A 21,734-nucleotide genomic window follows, 5' to 3' on the forward strand; every position below is an offset into this window, starting at 1 on the left:
AAATGTGTGTTTGACTTCACAACAGAAGGGGATCACAGATGTCACTCACTGAGAACAACAAGTGTATTAGAAATGATACTTGACAGGAAGCTCTGTTAGTGGAATCTACCATTTGAAATGTAGGGTTCTTGGCCACAATTAGAATATTCATTACCGTGTACCGTGTTGTTTGAACAATGAACCCTCAGGGAGTATGCCCAAACATTGTAGGGAGTGTAAAAGGGCACATGGAGGGCACAGACTCTACTGTGCCTCATTTTGTAATAAGGAATAAGGAAAGTGTGTATACATGTGTTTGGACATTGAAAAGTTGCGAGTCAGCTTCTGCTTTTGTGCCTTCAAGTGCCTTTAAAATCTTAAAGGGAATGAAACAAGTCACTTCCATTAGTCGCAAAGCTAGTCTGCTGTGTTCACACCCACAACGGGGCAACCCAACCCCTCCTGACTATACGAAAATAACTGAAGAAGAAAACTCCACCCATGTGTAGTTAGATTTTACATGGGTGGAGTTTTCTGGCAAATTGTCCGGTCTCCAGCAGATTTACAGGAGGAATAATCAGTAAGAAAGAATAAATTGTGGAAGTGGATCTCAACGGTGCCAGACCTTCACAATGGAGAATCAATTCATGGGGAGAAAAAATTGGATCCGCTTAAAAGAATTTCAGCAAATGAAATTCTGGCCATCTGGGACCATTTCATGTGACATACGGCAACTGCAAGGCCATTGAAACGGGGCAATAGTGAAACCATGGTAACAGAGATGTGCGCATCATATTGCCTGGAGAGATGACACGGTGCCATCTTTCATAGAATCTTCACATTGGTGTCTGCCTATTAAGGGGGAGAGATGACTTTTCAACTGTCGCAGAGCAAAACTTCTCGTTTTAGTCTTGTGTCAAGTACTAACATTTTCGTTCTCCACCATTCATCTTTGCTCCTACTTGTTTTTTAATGACATACCCTTGTGCATTTATGGTCTCTGAGGAGTGCAGTTGACCTATCTCTCCTTCATGTGATTCATTTGTTCTTTTTCTCTCTTGTTCTGTGTCATATTATCCTTTCCAAATTGACAATTAGTTAAAGCTTAGGAATATTTCGATCTGGAATGTGTTTGTTTGCAGTTATTTGGATGTAAAAATGAGTACAGAAACTTGAAAGTATTGACTTAAAAAGTTCCTTCAACCTTCAATTCAGTGGCACCGCTAAATTTAAATCCCTCTTAAATTTAATTCACTACACCAGTACATCTACAGTATTAACTCCACAACTGGGTTTTGAATTCACATTTACTTTACACTTTATACAGAAAGTTACCATGATGGCAAATGGGGAAATATCATAATAACTTTTGATCTACAAATGAAACTATGTCATATAGCTAAACCATACACATGTCTCTGTCTTGCCTGGTCAGTATAATATGCTATAATAATTTATGGTTTAGGATGGACAGAATTTGACCCGGAATTGTTTTATTGAATGTATATTATTACTGATGGTAATAATTGCCTTGGGGCGGAATGGAGTAATAGGAGTTATCGCTTTTGCCTTAAAGCTGCTTGCTGTAACAATTTGGCAAACAATACCTTGATAATAGCCTTTTTTATTTGACCATTTATGACTGAAACATCTAATTAGTAGATTAACACCTTAGCAGCAGAAAATTCCATTTTGAATTGCTACTGCCACCTGTTGATGAAAAATGAAGCTGCACACACCCTTCTTCACGTAAACAATATGCATGACATCCCGCAGACAGAGGGCGGAAATTTCAAACCCGAATCCAGTCTGAAAACTATTGGCCACGGGCTTGCAGGAGTACCCATTGTGCTAAAGCAGTGGTTTTTAACCTCGGTCCTCAAGTACCCCTATCCAAAACCCCTGTTTTCCATGTCTCCCACAGCCACACAGGTGTTTCAAACGATTAGATAATCAGCAAGCTTGCATGAAGCCTGATAACGATCTTCGGGTGTGTTGGCTAAGAGAGACATGGAAAACCGGCTGGATAGGGGTACTGGAGGACTGGGGCTGAGAAACAGTGAGTTTAAGTGTTAATCTGCTAATTAGAAGATGTTTCAGTCATAAATGGTCAAATACAAAGTCTAAAGATATTTTGGGGCAAATTGTTACAAAGAGCAGCTTGAATTTTCTCAAATTTTAGGGTTATAATCTTGGCTCTGATCTTCTTGTGTTAGTAGTGTTAATTTCGTCAACAAAAACAAAACAACTGGACTAAAAACTAGACTAGACTAGACTAAAACCCTCATGAATAAACAATAACTGGGACTAAATCAGTATACATTTTTGTTGACTAATGAAGACAAGACGGAAATGTAATTCACTTTAATAAAAACTGGACTAAAAAGCTATGGACATTTTAGTTCATGAACAAAAATGAGACAAAAATTATATTATTTTGTAAAATCTTGTCTGCTCATCTGTCACTGTGACACTGTCATGTGACACACAGTGACACCCCATCCCCCCGTTCAAATCTGCAGCTAGTGAGTGCAACACGCAAAGACACATGGAGCAGACAGGAGGCAGATTCACGGAGAAAGGTTAAAATATATATATATATATATATATATATATATATATATATATATATATATATATATATATATAGTTATAACGTAACATTAATCCAACGGCTATAACGTTCCAACAATAATGTTAATCCGACCGCTGACTAATGCTGGCTAATTTACTAGCTCAAGCATGGAGCCATAGTAGCCACAAGTTGTTTTTCATCAAAAAGATGAGAGAAAATTTTATGTGAAATAGTTTTAGAAATGTTCAACATAATCTGCTGACAAAAAAAATACTTGGATAAATTGATTGTCCTGACTAGAAACTAGACTAAAACGTTGACTGAAACTAGATGAATAAAATTATGTTTTCTTAAACTAAAATAAAGACAAAAATGCTAGATTTATAGTCGGCTAAAAATGGACTACATAAAAACGGGTTGAGGTTGACCAAATATGATAAAAACTAACAAGCTTGATTGAAACTGGACTAAAACCGAGACTTTAATTTAAAAATGGCGGATACATTTTGCACTAGTGTGGAGCTTGCATGTTCTCCCCATGTTTTCCTGACTTTTTTTTCCATGTATTCTGACATCATCCCACATTCCAAAAAAAAAAGTTATTCTAAATTGTTCATAATGGAGAATGTGAAAGTGAATGATTGTTATGTGCCCTCCAATCGACTAGTGACCAGTCCGGGTGTACCCAGGCCCCAGCTCACCCGCGACCTTAATAAAGACAACACTATAGCAAATTGATGGATGGACACTTGACATTAAAATGTAGCAAACTTGGAGATGTTATTTCTAATGTTAGCTAATGCCTTTTAATGATGCAGGTTCTAGTGGCCAGTAAGTGACTCAAGGGAGGCTGCCAAGAAAACAAGTCACTCACAATTTGGGAAAAATCATTTCAAATTATATTGTACCTTTTATCTGTAACACATGCAGCATACACCACTCACAACCAACCACTGTGACAGTTCTTTGGACAGTTGCCTTTGGCTATATAAAGTGTCTTATGGCTTTTCTGGCACAGCGTACAAGTGTCAGCTCTCAAAACATAACCCGCATTGCACGAGGCAAACCTTTTCCAACCTATCATTCCAGCAGTCCCACATCACTCAAAATTACAATAACAATCACCCACTGTTAAAAGTCTAAGACAAACAGACCTTTTCCCACTGTTTTTGAAACTATTTACCTCTTTGAGTTACTGGCTGGACTCGGGGTTGATTAAATTAATTTATTGGATTTGATTTAATTGCAGGGAGAGACCATCAAAAGGTTCATATTATTAGAAAGCTTGCTGAACACAGAGCTTGACAACATACAGAACAATAATGATGACATGTTAATGATGTCATTTTTAAATAATTTCAAATTAGTTCCTGGTGAAATTTTAATTATTGAAATAATTGCAGTTCCATGCCTTTTCCGGCTGCACAATCAAGGAATACACGCGCAGTCTGCTCGTTCACTGATAAGTGCGGACACACCGACAGCGGCGGATTCATTCATACAGTACATAGGCATGTACACGCACTTGAATGTCACAAGTGATGAGAAGTTTACTTCACGGTTATTTAGGACATTAGTCAACTTATTAGCAGATGGACGATTTACGTTATTATTTTTACTATAATAGTATAAATATAAATTACTGCAGTTTCAATACTTGTGCACCTTGGGTAAAAAGATGTGTGTTTGACATTTTTTCAGAAAGCTGATCCATCATTATTTTTGCGTATGTATCATCTGAGAAGTTTCTATATTTGTTTACAGAATACACACAAATGCACTGTTACTGAGTGAGGTCCATAGTGAACAAACTGGGCGATCATTACTGCCATCAGTAACATGGGAGCTCACGTTACAGTTTGTTTGGCTGGGCTTACCAAAGGCAGCCAGTTTAAAAGTGACATGAAAGGGATGGAATAAGTGGTGACCATTTAGACCGTATTCATTTAAGGACTTCATTTTAAATGACATTTGCAAGGGAAAGTGAGAGCTGTCAAAGTCATCTGGACTGCTGTTGCCTTGTGACTTAATGGGGAAGACAGCGGGTGCCTGCACACTGTAAAGTACCATAATCTGGGATAATAATGGACTGGCGGTTCTGAGGTGAGTGTGTGTGCATGTGTGTGCATAGGTTACCTTAATAAGCGTAATTTTTCCTTCCCCCCATTTCACTCATTCTAACAAAACTGCGTCTTGTGGAAGGGTTTTATGAACTTTGCTATGAAGTTAGCAAATACAATTTCCATCACGGAATGAATACTATCTATCTATCTATCTATCTATTGATAGATTACATGAATTTTGTAATCTATTGCGTGTTCAAATAAATCATAAATGAGATCGATGAAGAAGTTCCTTGCAAGTTTTTATTATAAAAGCTTTTAAAAGACACAGAATCAAGCTCACTCGAAAGTTGAATGAAAAGCTCCAAGTGTGTGTTGGATTGTGAATCTTTAGCATCTTTATACAAAAAGGTCTTACATTGGGACCTGCCCCCACCCTCCTTTGAATCCTTAGAAGAGTTGTGACATAAAACAGGTACAGTCCATATCTTAGTTACTTCCCGACTTTGGAGTTTTTGATGTAGACAGGCTCTTGCCCTCTGAACCCTATTAGATTTTACGACAGGATGACCTGATGACCAGAAACGCTGATAGTATTTTAAACATCCTCTTCAGATGAGTCAACAGAAACCTTTTAGCCCACTCCTTGTTTACAGAAAGAGAGAGGACAGAGTTCAAAGAAATCCTTATCACATCCTTATACATTTGGTGATTGAGTTAACATAGTAATATCTATTTCTACACATGTATAACTAAATTCAAAACAGTTAAAATATAAATTGAAACAGTTAAATGTCAACACTATCTATCTATCTATCTTATATCTATCTATCTGTCTATCTATCTATCTATCTATCTATCTATCTATCTATCTATCTATCTATCTATCTATCTATCTATCTAGCTATCTATCTATCTAGCTATCTAGCTATCTATCCATCGAGCTAGCTAGCTATCGAGCTAGCTAGCTACCAGCCCAGTCCGTCCAAATCGTCGACGGCTGCTTGTCTGCTTGCGTGTGTGATGTAGAAATTACGCTCACAACTCCATCTGGCTGTAACCGAAGATAGACGGACTGGGCCCACCTGAAGTACTGACGGGAGCTCACTGACAGACCGACAATGCCCAGCTCTGGTTTGTAATCTGTCTCACAGTTCAGTTCTGTAGCTTCCAATTTGAAATTTAGGTGCTCTTGGCAGACAAATATACTGTATTATACACATATATATTTTGTTGATAATTAATTTCTTTGTCTTTATTTGGTATAGAGTAATCGAAAATCAACTTATATTACTTTTATGGCACTTGGAGTAGATTGGACTAACATTTTTATTTTTTTATTTTTACAAGTAACTCAGGAAGGTATCGGAATATACAATTTTACTCTCCCAACCCTTTCTTCAAGTGCCTCTGCTTTTTACTCTGCATGCATTCCTCATTTAGGTTACTTTGATTATAGGTACTTTTTCATGTCTTTCTCCACAACATCCTATTGTTGTCATTATTTTTGTTTTCTTATCATTCAGCTTCTCTCTATTTTGTGCTCCTTGTGTTCATTCTTATTTTTCTTTTCTTTTTTTTATCGTGCTAGCTATCTTGTTCGCTGTGGGATCCTTTGTTCATCTATCACTCTGTCCTCACAGTTACAGTCCATTTGCATTGGGGCATAGTGCAACCAGGTGCAGTGGATAGAGTTGGATATACAGGGTAAGATCATTTTGGATTGTATGCCCTTGGCGGAGGTGTGTGTTTCAGTATCAAAAGCTGTACATTGCTCCCAGCATGTTACATTTCTTTTATTGGCCCAGTGCAGGAAATATAGACACACAAAATAAGTGGGATGGGTCAATTAAATAGTAACAACATATTAACTCTTCTTTGCAAAGGTAGATCTACTGACACAGTTGGATAAGCACTCATTAGATTGTACAAATGTATCTAATGTTGTGGCAGGTGAGCAGAGGATCGAACAGTCGATGGACGCACATAACACTTAATGGATTGGCGATTTCTTGTGTAACATTAATTCCACACGCATATTACAGTTTTTCTCCATGGTTTGGCACATTTCTTGAAACTGAGATGACGTTTTCAAAACTGCAAGCTTTTTTTTTTTGCACAACTCTTTGGATCATCTGCAAAAGCTCATATCTCTCCCAAAACAGCTCACCTATGTGTCAAAATGAAATTTCTATGTCATACAAGTAGTCAGTGCCCCCAAAATGCATCGTCCCTTTGGCATTCTGTGAGCACCGCAAGTCAAAATCATTAGATGTTTTCTCACAACAGCTAACAAAATACAATTATATATAAAACTGGGGGGGGGGGGGAGCATTTTACAAGAGCAGTATTCAAAGTTTGCGGTTTGACATACTCACAGTCAAGGAAATTGCAACAATTTTTATTCACACAAAGTTACTTACACATTAGAGTGCAACAAAAGAAAGTATAAGCCAAATTCTGTATATTTATGAAAAACGAATAACTAAAATCCTATCTCGCAGCGTAAATGAAGAACCAACTACTATAACACTTTCACTTTCACTAGCCTTCCCCCTCTTGGCCATCATCCTCATTCTCTTGGGCATCCATACACTGCTCTCTGTTTGGCCAAAGGTTTTCATCATATTTTCCCTTGCAATATAGCGAGGAAAAAAACGGCGTGAATGTCTGAACCATCCTCTACACTGATCCCCTGTGATATGCTGGACTAATTTTGACAATTGAACAGATGATTTTGCATATTATGACTTACACACTGAAATCCTGCTGACATGTTTTGGAGAGGATAGCCATTAGACTGAAAAACAACTAATCCAACTCGATCAGCAAGATCTATTCATTTGGAAAATGTGTTAAATGTGGGCAGATTGTGCTAACTGTAGGCTAAATGTACACAACCATTAGCACAGATCCACTGAGGCAAATGAGACATGTTCTAAGACATTGGCAATTTGATGAAAGCAATGAGAAATGCCATTCAGTTGAGACCAATTGAAAGGTAGTTTTGGGATTTGTCCATGATATTTGGAAAATGTCATCTCAGTTTCAAGAAATGTGCCAAACCTATGGAGAAAAACTGTAATGCTGACTCCCTGACGTCAAAGCTAATGACTTGCCCTCTTCTCTCCAATATCACATGCCTTCTGTTGATATTATGCAATAGTGAGCATTCTTTTTTTTTTGAAGGTCATCCAGGCTTTCATGCAATCCCTCTTACCCTCCCTCAGAGTTTTTGCACTGTTCGGTATCTGCTTTCTCTCTTTGCAAGCACTTTGTGCTGTTTTTTTTCTTTCTTTTTCAAACAAAACAATACTTTTTCTCATGCAACAGCATAAATCTGCCTGCGCTCGTTATGGATAAACACAGCCATTGCGAGACAATCCTATACAAACACAGGCACAGAGAAGACAACGTTGAGTAAGAGTGATGAGACGAGGGAAAGGCTGAGTGAATAGAGGGAAAATACTAAGTTGAACAAACTTGAAGGCTCAGCGAAAGATGCAAAAAGCAAAAAGGCAGACTAATGTGGTATGGGAAGCCAAGGCTTCGACAAAGAGAGCCTGTGTTTCTAATTTCGGCAAAGCAGACAAACGACTGCCAGATGGGGAATTTTCATACCAACTTCTGCATGAGCAATATCAACAGGGGATGTCAGTTCCCCTCTTTGTTGTCATTGTAAAAGCAATGACATGCTTGTCTGTTTCCCCTTTGCACTACCTTGTGGAGTTCTTCTGTCAAGTCTGGATTCACATGCATCCGCTCAACACTACCAGCACATTTTACAGTACAGACATACGTATTGAAAAGTAAAGCAAAAGTATTGAGACTGATCTAAAACCTGCAGGACTCTGGACCTCGAGGACCAGAATTGGTGAACCCTGGTACTGTATGCATTGTGGCTGTCCTGCAATCGTGAGGTTGTGGGTTCAATCCCAGACCAGTGTAACTATGTCCAAGTATCTTTGAGCAAGATACTGCCTGCCCCAGGTGCTTCTGATGCTGTGTCATCAGTAAGTGAATGCGTAGTCAAAATATAACGTTCGGTAGGGCCTTATATGGTGGAAAAGCGCTATATACTTGTAAATGAATTACCATTTACCATTTGTACAGTATATGTTATGAGATGTTATGATGTTATGTTATGTTATGTTATGTTATGTTATGTTATGTTATGTTATGTTATGTTATGTTATGTTATGTTATGTTATGTTATGAGAGTACTCATCGATACCACTAGAAGGCCTACTTTTGATGAAACAAAATTTCCATTTATATATATCCCTACATGGCATTTCCCTCCCAAAATTGCAAGAAATTAATGGCAGCCTTCTAATATATTTTTTCCATTTGTTCATAAAATATATATTTGTACAAAAGACACAATTATATGAATTTAAATATTTTTAAAAAATAGATAAATTAATATGTAAAATCTTTTGTATGATACACACCCATGTAGGCTATAATACGCCTCCCCAAAATCACCCTAAAAAGGCAGTATTTTCTCTGTGCTTGTGTATAGTAAGACTTTCTTATTTGCTGGCACACTTTATTACACTGGCCAACTCTTTTTTTTTTTTTCATGTGCCAAAGATATTTTAATGATTTGAGTAATTCTGGGCTGGTGTGTCCGAAAGTGGCATCTGTTTCTTTGAATTAGCTCTAGTTTGAGAGATATTGATTTATCTTATTTTTATTTTTATTTAATTTTTTGGGACAATTGGTAGAGTGATAATTCCTTTGGGGATATCAAGAATGCTTGTTGTTTGTTCTCTAATTAAAGTGAAATAGGATTGTTGTTTCCTGCTAACATTATCTAATTTTCAGATAATTTTCTAATTGCTTTTATTTTTGTGTGATTATCATTATTGTATCAAAAAATGTTAAACACTGTTTAGCAGAGATGGAAAGCAACAAAGTACAAATAATTTGTAACTGTACTTTTGTAGTTTTTTTCCCCCAGTACTTTGAACTTTCCTGAGTATTAATTTTTTATACAACTTTTTTCCGTTACATTTTAACATAAATATCTTTACTATTTACTCAATACTCTTGTTCAAAACAAAACAAAACAAGGTTGTTACTTTTGTTTTTAAATGCATGAAATCTATTAAAATAATAGACCTTAAAGAAAAAGCAGTCACCAATGTTTCCTGGCGGTACCAATCACATGAATCATTACATACACACAGTCTGGTTGGTCTGATAAGCTCTTTGTCAACCTATGACATGACGTACAATTGACAATTCCAAGTTCATGTCTCAAGTTCAAAATGGCGGTCAACTCTCAGCTTTCAACAGTGTGTTCCAACTATAGATTGATCACACTCCTCAGCCTCCCTGCTAAGGTCTATTCAGGGGTGCTGGAGAGGAAGGTCCATTGGGAAGTTGAATCTCGGATTCGGGAGGAGCAGTGTGGTTTTCGTCCCGGCCGTGGAACAGTGGACCAGCTCTACACCCTCGGCAGGGTCCTCAAGAGTGCATGTGAGTTCGCCCAACCAGTCTACATGTGTTTTGTGGACTTGGAGAAGGTGTTCACGAGTGAGGGCAAAATGGAGCGGGAAATCAACAGATGGATCGCTGCAGCGTCTGCTGTGATGCGGACTCTGTATAGGTCGGTTGTGGTAAAGAAGGAGCTCAGCCAAAAGGCGGAGCTCTCGATTTACCGGTCAAGTTATATTCCTACCTTCACCTATGGCCAAGATCGGTCGTGACCGAAAAAACAAGGTCCCGTATTCTACACTTCCAAATATGGGAAAGCTTGCACCAGGTGCTGTCATCCTTGTGCTCTGCACTGTGGTGAGCACCACAAAAACCAAGCGCATGGTGAAAAAGTCTTAAAGGCCTCAAAAGCTTTTTCAAATTATAACCTATTTACGCACAGCACGCCATCAACCAGTGCTAACAGCAACAGCTCAATGAGTGGGAAATACCTTCTTGTTACTTCCTGGTATACTGCAAGACAGGCACTTCCATAGTGTGTGTGTGTGTGTGTGTGTGTGTGTGTGTGTGTGTGTGTGCGTGCGTGCGTGCGTGCGTGCGTGCGTGCGTGTGTGCGTGCGTGTGTGTGTTTGTGCGTGCGTGCATGTGTGTGTGTGTGCGTGTGTGTGTGTGTGTGTGTGTGTGTGTGTGTGTGTGTGATAGAGTAGGGGGGGAGACATGCATGCGTGTTTGTGTGCGTGTAATGTTTTCATCGTGAATGAATTGCTCAAATGTCAGCTTCATTTGTATTCTCCGTTCCTAACACAGTTCATATCTGTCCATTCCAGTGTTAATTTTCCTCTCTTTTTTTTATTCATCATCTTTCTTTTCCAGAGTCTCCAATCCAATCCAGCAGTCTGGGCTTTAATACGTGCTTTGGCTCCATCCTTTCAGAATATAAATTATATTTCACTCTCTTTCATCATGCTTGATGCTATCTTGATGTTCAGTGAGCATCAGCACACAATACTATTTATACATGACGTTTTACAATGTGGCTGTGGGATGTGGCTCTGCTTCTCCAAAAACTGTATACAGCCACCCAAGGAACTGACATTGGCTGATACACTGGGCGCTTGCTTGATGTTCACCAACTTCTTCCTAAAGCTTCACTGAAAAAAAAGTACTAGCAACACTATTGAACTTTCAGTTTATGTTGATTATGACGGCGCCATATGGAGGAAATTGGCAATGTTAAGCCTGAAGGAAGACCACATTTCCCATGAGGACAAGCGCATTGTTTCGTTTTTTAGCTCACGCCAGCGAGCGAAAGTCGGGCCAATGTTGATCCTTGACTGTCCTTTTATCTGGGTAGCTTCCCTTTTTCTTTTGTGTCTCCGCAGACAAAACCTTTAAGTTGTTTTACAGCTTCTGCCATCAAAGCAGTAATCGTGCGTCGACATTCAACTTGGCTTCCGTCTTTGTAATGAATGGGGAAATGGGGAAGTGACGTATGCCATAACGCAATCAGCACATTTGTAGTTTTTTGTGTGGCAGTTGAAGGTATTATTTGATTACTATATTAAGTGTAATCTTTGCGTGTTCAAAAATAATTGAAAGATGAGATCTGATGAAAAAGCCTTCTTTATAAAGAATTTATTTTAAGAGCTCTTAAAAGACACAAGTGTAAATGCTTACATTCAAAGGTGATGTTAAGCCTCCAGTGTGTCCATATGAAAAACACACAGTCGCTTTATAGAGGAAAAAAGCATACTCCTCCTCTGAGGCTGGACAAAGGGTTAGCAATTATAATAGACAGACAAGTGATTCTTTGACATGTTTACTCCAGTCTCGTCCAAAGCCGGAAATATATGATTAGACAGGTACGACCATGCGACCTAGACTCCCTCAGACCCACAGTGTTATCAACTTGAGAACATGCCTCCCATGTGCATTCCTATCTCACCAGCTGGAAGGGAGTGGAAAGTGTTATTCATTACACTACAGTTATATGTCCAATATATTTCACACAAACATTATCACAGTTATATGGCATCTATATACTATAAGTAAATTCATAAACAGTAAAAATATGCATAGAAAATGTTAAATGTCTTCACAGTGTTCCTACCATCTTCCTCAAAGTGCCAGTAAAAATGATACAGACCCCTTCAGGCCATGGCAAGTGTACCATTCAACTAGTTTTAAGTCAATGCTTTATCAGAAGAGTTATGGAAAATATTTTATTAAGTTTGAAAAGTTCCTTTGTGCTACTTTAAATTTAAGGTGCACATGTTATAAATGTGCACAATAATGTAGTTTCCACCTGTTTTGTTAAAAAAAATATATAAATATTTTAGCATCTGTGGCGACTGGTGGACTTTTCGGCAGGATATATATATATAATTAGAAAATAATGTTTATTTAGTTATTTTCTTTTGTCATATACAACACTTTCCTACAGCTGCAGTTGTTGTTCGGTTGAGTTTTATGGCATTTGGATTAAATTTTACATTTTTTGTTAAGCCAAAAATAAACATGAAGTTAGTCCATCTGGGGTTCAAAGTCGTTCCAGAAAAATCCTTCACTGATGAAGCCATTTGCTCTATTCAACCCGCCACCCCATCCATGTAAGGCAAAAGCCTCTCTTAAGATCACTTAAAAGAGTACTTGCATTACAGCCTCTGTAAACAATTTTTGAGAAACCTGTGATTAGGTCTATATATCGATCATAGCTGAGCTTACCCAGGTGATCAAGGATCCACATTCTCAACTCGAAATATTTTTGAAGTGGCTTCACTGAGTTGAAAATGAAGACAAAAATAGATATACTGTACATACTGTAGGAGAGCCTGGCTGAGCCATATGTGCTATAAGATTGATGTGATGTCTGCCAAGGAGATGTGGTGACTAAATTTAATGTGGCAAATTCCGGTCGAATGCAAGAGCCACTCAGGGGCCAAACAGGAAATGTCAGCTTTAACAGTACCTCAGTTTAAACGTTATTGACTGAGGCCGGTGGAATTCAACGCTCTTCGGTGCCTAATACGTGTGCATTACACAAGGACCTATTGCACATGTCACACGATTAACAAGTCTTTTATTTTATATAAGAACTCAGAACTTTTATAGAGTCTATCTGCAATGTTTAGCGTGCCCAAACCAGAAGTACGTCCTCGCTTGAGATGCCAGATACAAATACTGTACATCAATTTTACTCATCATTGACTGTATATGATTTATCCTCCTCATCTAAAAAGAGAAGTCATTTTTATTATAATTTTTTTATTATAATTTTTTCCCCCTTTTACTGGGCCTTATACTAGGTCTTTGCATGGTTGTCTCTCCTCAGTCATGTCAAACCTCTTGTTCAATGGGCATCTAAGCTTTGCTTTTCAAACAGTTTTTCTCATCAGAATGTCCAATAAAATAAGCAGCCAAATGTTTTCACAGGAAATCTCGACGAGACAGCTTCTCTTTATGTTTCATGCCAGGCAGCGGCAAGGAGCCTCCACAGTGACAAAAGAAGCGTGTCTACGATAGATGATAAGGCCTTGTATCTTAAACTGCAAATGGATGGCGAGACAGCAAATACGTACAGGATTTGTAAAGGGTGCAAAATTAACAATTTGTGTTTACTGAGTTTACACTCTAGACAGGTCACTAGCCAATCACAGGATACATATAGTTTAGACCAGGTGTCCCCAACTCTGGTCCTTGGGCCCCTATCAGGGCCGGCCCAAGGCATAAGCTAACTAAGATCCCGGGAGGTCACGGGGCCCTGAGAGAGAGAGAGAGAATCATACTATCAAATGTTTGTTTCTGTAGAAAAGGTGGGGGTTTTTGACTGTGTAGTTTCCTACTGCCATGCGCTCTCTCTCGCTCGCCCTCTCTCCGCTAAATGTTTATGCTCCAATCCTTAACCTGTATGTGTGCATCCTGGCTGTCTCCAGCCATGCCGTACGCGCTGCGTACTAGAGGGTGACACGGGAGTGGATTTTCACTCCCATCGGGGGCCGTCCCATCCCACTCCCACAGACAAAAATCCCGCCCATGAATACTTTAAAAGAAAAACCCTTTTTGATCTTTTTTGGTCTTTTTTTTTTATTGGATAATCCCACCCCCTTCTGCTTCCATGAACTTTTGATCCTCATTTCCCATCCCAATCTTGTAATTAAATGTAAAGTTTATTCCCACGGATTTAGTACTGTATCAGTGAATCAATCACAGGCTGATTGTGTTTCTGAATTTGCTAGCATTCCTGACTAAAACCTAACAAGCTTCTCTTTGTATATATAATATATATTTGATATATTGATAATATTGAATGCATAATATTAAATAGATACTGCGCTGTGGTGCGTGTTTTTAACTGTCGACAGAACAGAATGTGCAACAAAGTTGTGTTGTTTTATTTTATGTTTTATTTTTTTAGCTGATACCAACTTAAAATAGGGACTCTCCCATTGCTGTTTGTATTGACAGTTGTCAATGTGGGTGCATATCAAAGGACACGCTCGCTACACTGGAACGGCCACCTTGGCGCATAATGGTCTGCCCATTTCTCAAAAAGATGCAGCAAGGTTTGCGCCTGCACCAACGTCAAGTTACACCATCTACAAAAAAAGAGTCCCATAAGTTTGAAAAGACTGAAGCTGTCCTTGACACATATTTCTGACAGAGCACCCTCGCAAACAAGCTTGACCGAGTGAAGGCCAATTACTTATTAAAATGACTCCTGTGCCACATTTGGCAAACTCACTGCAACAATTGCCAGAACCCAGGCGGGCAGAAACAAGTCATCATCACACAGCACATTTGCAACGAGCACACAGTGGGCCCTGTTGCCAGCTCCATTAAAAGATTTGAATCAGTGAAAGCGAGACGCTAGAGATGCCTGGTAAAAGTTAATGGCATTTTTACAAGCTCAATAGACTTGATGGAGACGCCAGTGTCCTCATCGAGTGCAGATCCATTTCTCACAGACATATTGTGGCTTTTGGTTTACTTAACATTTAAGTGAGTGTGATCACGGATGCTAGTGTATGGGTTTTTGGCTTCCCTCGGGAATTGGCTATGTCCCAGGCTCCTTTCTCAGCGTGTATGTTTTGGCCAAACAACTGTTTACATGCAGAGGCCTACTCCATTTAGTGGCTTATAAACATCTTATAAACAACAACAGCTCAGAGAGGACAAACATGAACATGAAAGACTAAATTCAATATCTCTTAAAAATCCGTGGTGTTAGGACTAGCTAGTTAGTAGCTAAATTGTGAAATATACTGCGAGTCCATACCGCCAGCTCTGCTCTCTAAATTTATTCCTTGTGATGTCATGTTACCTTGCCAGAACCACGGGAATCAAGTGACAAAAAATCCCCGTAACGACTTCCTTTATGATGTCTGGTGTAACTACATCTGCCCAAAACATTTACACCCCCGTTACATTTTTGCTTTAAATACACCAGTAAGGCCAGATGGAGAGACTTTTCATGTAAATCATGATAATTTGACAGACTGATGAATATATTCATACAAGTTATGAACTTAAACCCCTAGCGGCGATAATAACTGAGATAATAAGGTCTTTAATAAGGTTGCAATGTTATCATAGCCTATCAATGCCACACTACCACCCGCTGGCCAATACCTGCCATTACATCAGCGCAGAACGACACCTCAATTTTTGGACAGGACAGTGCGGTTAAGATCGTCACCTGCCACGTTGGGAAACGGTTCGTGACCATCCCTGGATACAGGGCTGTGGTGTCCTTGAGCAAGGCACCAATATTCCCTGGGAGCTGAAGCAGCCCCCTGCTCCAGTGGGTGCCACCAACAGTGTGTGTTCACTGCGATGGGTCAAATGCAGTGGTCAAATTTCAAGTACTGTGAATGTGTGTACATGACCAAAAAAAAGCGGGAAAAAAGAAATTTTAATCCATGATTTGATTTCTACTGTATGCATACAGTACTTAAATCAGATGACATTATACTCTGCATACAGTACATTCAAGCTGTGGCATGTGTACATGTGTGGCCGTGGCATGATATGGCATTACCTACAGCACAGGCCATAAGTTTGGACACCCTTTCTTATTCAATGCATTTACTTCATTCTCATGACTGGTTACTTTGGAGATTCTCACTGAGGGCATCAAAACTTTGTATGAACTGATGTTGAGTTATGTATTTAACAAAAAAAAGGTGAAACAACTGGAAACACGGTTTATATTACAGATTCTTCAAAATAGTCATCCTTTGCTCTGGTTACTTTTTTTGCTTACTCTTCACATTCTTACCTATGGGAACTCCTTAAAGACTGTTGAGAAACCTTTTCAGGTGACTACTTTTTGAAGCTCATTGAGAGAATGCCAATAATGTGCAAAAAAAAATCAGCAAAAATGTTGGCTATTTATTTATGTATTTATTTTATTATTTTCACCTTTTTTGATGAGTACAGAACTCCAAATGTGTTAGTTAGTTGTCATAGTTGTCGTCGTAGTTTTGATGCTTTCAGTGAGAATCTACAATGTACATAGTCATGAAAATAAAGCATGTATTGAATGAGAAGGTGTGTCCAAACTTTTGGCCTGTACTGTATATCGTACATGTGAATCTGCACGTGCACATTCTTCCTTGTATTCACAGTGACGACCAGAAGGTCAGATGCAGGCTGTAAACACAAACACGTGTCCACCGAAGCCCAATCCTGCAATGAAAACACACTCTTTGCACTGCAGATAAATCTGTGCACCACCTTACGCTCGGGCTTAATGGAAGCAGACTGTACACCCACATTGGAGACTTAAGCGCCATGACCACTTGGGAGGGTGTCAATCTGCCCAACCAATGACATGGCATCATTTGAATAATTGAAATGGCACACAGCATGAAAAAATGTGGAGAGGAAAAAAAATTTCATCAAATATTAAATTTTGCCTTACGAAGGAGTTATAGCCAAGGTTATATTTTATAAGCTTTAGGCCCTGTCCAGATGGAAGCAAAGCCGGCTTTGTTCCTCAAACAAATCTTGTACACACAGAAGCATTTCAAGACTTGCGTGTGTCGAAAAGAAGACGCTGAGGACGTTTAACGGCTGTAATGTATATGCCAAGTCTGGAGTGGCGCTGTAGCGCAACCACAGGGAGTTAACGGAAAACGTAGAAGAAGGATCAGTGAAAAAGACAAACACTTTTTTTTCTAACTTTATTGCAATCTACAGAACAAACATGACTTTGCTTGTATCGAAAAAGACAAACACAGGAGAAGTGACAATGGCGGGAGATTCAAGCACAACACCACTTGCTGAACGTGGGAATAAAAAAGCAAAATATTTTGCTGCAAAAGCATAAGCAAGCTAAGGAGGCTGTGCAACACGACTACGACATGGCTATTCGCCATTGCTGTTGACAGACTGATGGTTCCGTGAGAATTGCCGCATACGTAATCAATCTGCGACAATGCGTCGTGCGAGTATCATGCATATGGTGACCAGACGGACGCGTAGGGGGCGCGTTTTGAAATCTTTCCACTTTGGAGCCCGGTTTCAAAAGTGATCGGTTTCGAGCTCTGAAACCGCGCCATCATGCGGACGAACGGCTTAAAGGTCTCATATTATTAAACTTTTCAACATACTAAAACAGTTCTCTAATGTGTAAAAGACATGTCTGTGACATGCATTCGTTGAAATTGACTTTGGATCTCATATTTTTGCTGTCCCTAAATCAGCCAAAAGAAGCTCTGTTCAAAACAGCCTGTTTTAGGGGTGTGTCACTTTTATGTAAATAGCTGCACCAGGCCACGCCTAGGCCGTACCCTTCTCTCTCTCGAAGGGGCAGTGATTTGGGTCATGGTAGCCATGTGCTAATGTTGTAAATGGAAATTAAAAATAAATTAAAATTAAAAAGTTCCCCATGGGGAAAATAAAAGTATATATCGTATCGTATCGTATCGTAAACGACTGGACATGGGAGCAGAAAAAAAGAAAAATACAGACATGTCTTTTACACATTTGAGAACTTTTTTAATATGGGGAAAAGTGGCATAACGTTTTACCATAACAAAAAATGGCATAAAGTTACTACAGAGACTATGTTGTAGCGTTAGTTTGTGATTGTTTAGGCAATGGTTATTTTGCCATAACCGGCAAATCTCCCGCAAATGTTATTTTGCTGTGAATGTTTCAGATTTGCTGTGAATGCTTGTAGACATTTCCAAGCGGTTATGAATAACACAAATGTGCACATTTAGGCCACTGCGCGGTCGCAGCGTGCAAGAAGTCTTGTCAAGACCACTTAGCGGCCGGTTACCATCGCAAAGTCATGTCAACTAGGTAGCGAGTTGCCAGTCACGGCAAATTAGCCACCACGGATTGTATCTTGACAAAATAATATGCAACCGCTTCATATTATTCAACCACCGTCTGCTTTATCATATCTGACCTTTTGTAACCAAACAACCTCCACACGACAAATGTAGCTCCCACTTTAGCCACTAAAAATACACCAGTAATATGGTAGAATGAGCACATCTCTTATTAGAAAGGATAGGAAGGAAGGCTAAATCAAAAATGTTAAGATTACATCTTTCCCGTTTGCAGTCGTGTCACACTGTTGGGACCAATCCATTATGTTTAAACGTGTTGTTAATCCAGCTCTGAACAGCCTTTAACTAACAAAACTGTCCTTTGAGAAATGATGTTGGTACACGTCCTTCAAAAATAAAAGGTCTTCTCAAAGACTTGGGACGAAGGAAGCAACCCCTTTTTCCTGATCAATGTTTCCCCTCTCCACGGAGCATTTGCGAGCAGGGAGAGAAAAAGAAAGGAGCAGCCAGCTTCTCGAATTTCAGTGGGCGTGACAAACCTTTACCAGAGGCGGTGCCACTAACCCGAGGGGGCGGGGTCGAGTGCACTTCCATGTCTTGTTGACGTCACTAAGTCACGGAAGTTTAATCTGCCCGTTTGAAGCACACATTTGAGGAGAAAGCTAAAGAAGTCTCAGACTGACTTTTTTCAGGCCTGGTTGGATTATAGACAGGCCAGGGATGCATATTATTGATAGAAAACCCCACTAAAGTGCATTTTCATACTATGGGACCTTTAAACGTAAGAAACTTGTGAGGATACATTGAAACTGGCTTTCGTGTGGACGGGGCCTTAGTGTCTGGCTGAGAAACTGCCTACATATGTGCCGACAAAGCTTAACACAGATTTAGCATCTATCTAAAGACGTCTTAAGCGCTCTTGATGCAGTATACCAATAAATTACAATCAAGATTTGTCCATTTACAATGTTTTGATAAATTAATCTGAGAGGTATTATTTATTTTTAGACATACAGAAGATATTTATTTTTGTTGTTTTACTTTGCAGTGGCGTGGGGGGGTGGCGGTGACTACACTATCACCAGGCATTGTTTACTTTGTATAGGAAGGCAGATCCAAAACAAAATCTAGTAAGAGTGCACCTAAAGCTGTGATTGGCTCGTGCCCAGTTCAGGGTGCACTGGGCCTCTTGCTCAAAGTCAGCTGTGAAAGGCTCCAGCGGCATCCTAATGAGGACAAGCGCAATAATAATAAATGGATGGTGGTGTACCTAATGTTGTGACTGGTGAGTGGGCTGTATGTGCAGCTAATGATGTGACAGCTGTACACTAGTTGCAATAGAAAAGGGAGAAGTACTTTAAACATATGGAGCATGTTAAAAAAATGATGTTAACAGAAAAAGAAGTGACTACAAACAGCTTGCTACTGTTTCTGGAAGTAATGTAATAATGAAGAGTGGGCTGAGGCACAGGCATTTGCAATACATTTGGTTGAACCTCTGAAACAAGTTTGAACTCCAATGTTTGATTTTACATTCTGGCATGTGTAGCCAAAAAATATCATGCACACTTCCCATTATCATGGTTTCTTTTGCCAGAAAAGTTCAAGTAACAAAAACAGGGTTATTCTAGACATTTAAAACAAGTATCAGCTTTTTTCAGCTTCTCCAAATATGCAATCGTGCCTCTTTTTTTATTTTCGATGCAGATCATTAGCCACAGTCATCTGTGTGGAATATTTATACCTCGGTTGCCAGATGTGACCTCAAGTGATCCTTGTTTACTTTCTTTTTAGATATGTTTGATGTGAGTCCAGCTACAGCCAACTTAGCAATTACTGGGCTATTTTGAAATCCTTCTTGACCATACATCTGTCTCAAATAACAGGGTGTTGAATGGCACTATCCAGTGACACTGTTCTAGTGTGTCTGTGCCACTGACTGGCACTGCATAACTACGCTCCCAATAATGCATTGGCACAGGGTTGTATTCTGGCATTGGGAAGAGGATTTGGATCATCATGGTGAAGTTTCCATTCACCATCCTCCCAAAACTTGGTGCAGTAAATTTCAACACCGCAATGGGTCAAAAAGTAGGTCGTCTGGGCTTCTCAAAGTCATCATTAGATATTAGGAAAATGTGAGTGAGACTTTCCTCTCAGGTTGCCAGCAGAGATGGAAAAACGGCGCAGGAGAGATGTGCACTTTTCCCCCCCTCCACTCAGTTCAACCAAATAATACATGTTGTCCAAATCATATTTTTAACGTTTTAGCTACTTTTTTTTTTTTTTTAAGTATGTCACCACTTGCTACACAAGATAACATACATTATTCACTAAGGACTCGTGTAATGTTTCAAGTAAGAAAAATGCTGCAGTGTTTTCAGTGGAAATTAAGTAGTATGGTAGTTTTTGCACAATAACAAATAAGCAATAAAAAGAAAAAAAATCTGGGTGAGGTAATAAATTTCCAAGTGTATAATTTCCCAACAGTGATCTGTCTACCAGATGCTTGGCCTACTAATTGTGGCTTCTGCATACATTTTTCACATTTCTTTTCAACTCACAGGAAACCCATCCATCTATGTGACATATTCAACAGAAAATGCAAAGCATACGGCAGAAAAAAAAATGTGGAAATTGAACCAAGGAGTAGAGGGAATTTAAAAGAGTTTCTATACTCACGGTTGACTTCTCAAACATCCTCTTCAGGCTATCAAGCGGGATATCAAACCTTTCAATCCTCTTAGCAGCTTGCAGGTCCTCTTTGAGCACTGGATCTTCTGATGTCTCTACCTGTGGCCTATGGTGGCTTTGGGAGTGGATGCCTGAGGACGCTGGGCCCGCCACAACCTCTCCATTTCCTGATTGAATTTCCATTGTCCTCAAGAAACTGTATCCCCCACCTTCCTTTTCCCTTCAGACGAGGAAGTGTATCGTGTGGGTGACAAGATGAGGGACTAACAGAAGGTGAATGAAAATTGTTGCAGGGTTACTCTTTGTGCGAGCAGCTCCACAAGTTGAGCAGGCTGGAAGGAGGAGGAGAAAGCGAAAGTTCGCCAATGTTTTTTTCCCCTCATCTTCCCTGTAATTACTCGCACAGAGGGGAAAAAGAGTGAGGCTGCCAGAGCAAAGAATGGAGCAGAGCAAAAAAGTGTTTCTGATTCAATACGATTACCTTAAAGAAACCCTTTCTTGCAGGAGGCCGTCACGACTACTTTTTATTGCATTTGGGTCCTCAGACAAATATCCTTTTTCTCAGAAACTAAAAAAGCCAAGCCAATAAAGGTTTGGTGCATGCCAAAGGTTGTGAATGCTTAAGACCACATGATGCTTACCCAATGCAGCATGGCTGGAGTGATGTGGTGCACA

General features: G+C 39.4%; 1 protein-coding gene across 1 annotated transcript in view; it reads right to left on the bottom strand.

Moving 5' to 3' along the window:
* Positions 1-21,242, bottom strand: part of xirp2a (xin actin binding repeat containing 2a) — a 60,363-nt gene extending 39,121 nt beyond the window's left edge. The window contains exon 1 of the mRNA XM_077550640.1: positions 21,048-21,242. Coding sequence (XP_077406766.1) covers positions 21,048-21,242 — 195 coding nt within the window. The remainder of the gene's footprint in view (positions 1-21,047) is intronic.
* Positions 21,243-21,734: the final 492 nt, after the last annotated feature.

Source organism: Vanacampus margaritifer, chromosome 1, assembly GCF_051991255.1.
Source record: "Vanacampus margaritifer isolate UIUO_Vmar chromosome 1, RoL_Vmar_1.0, whole genome shotgun sequence".
In the NCBI taxonomy this organism is placed as follows: Eukaryota; Metazoa; Chordata; class Actinopteri; order Syngnathiformes; family Syngnathidae; genus Vanacampus; species Vanacampus margaritifer.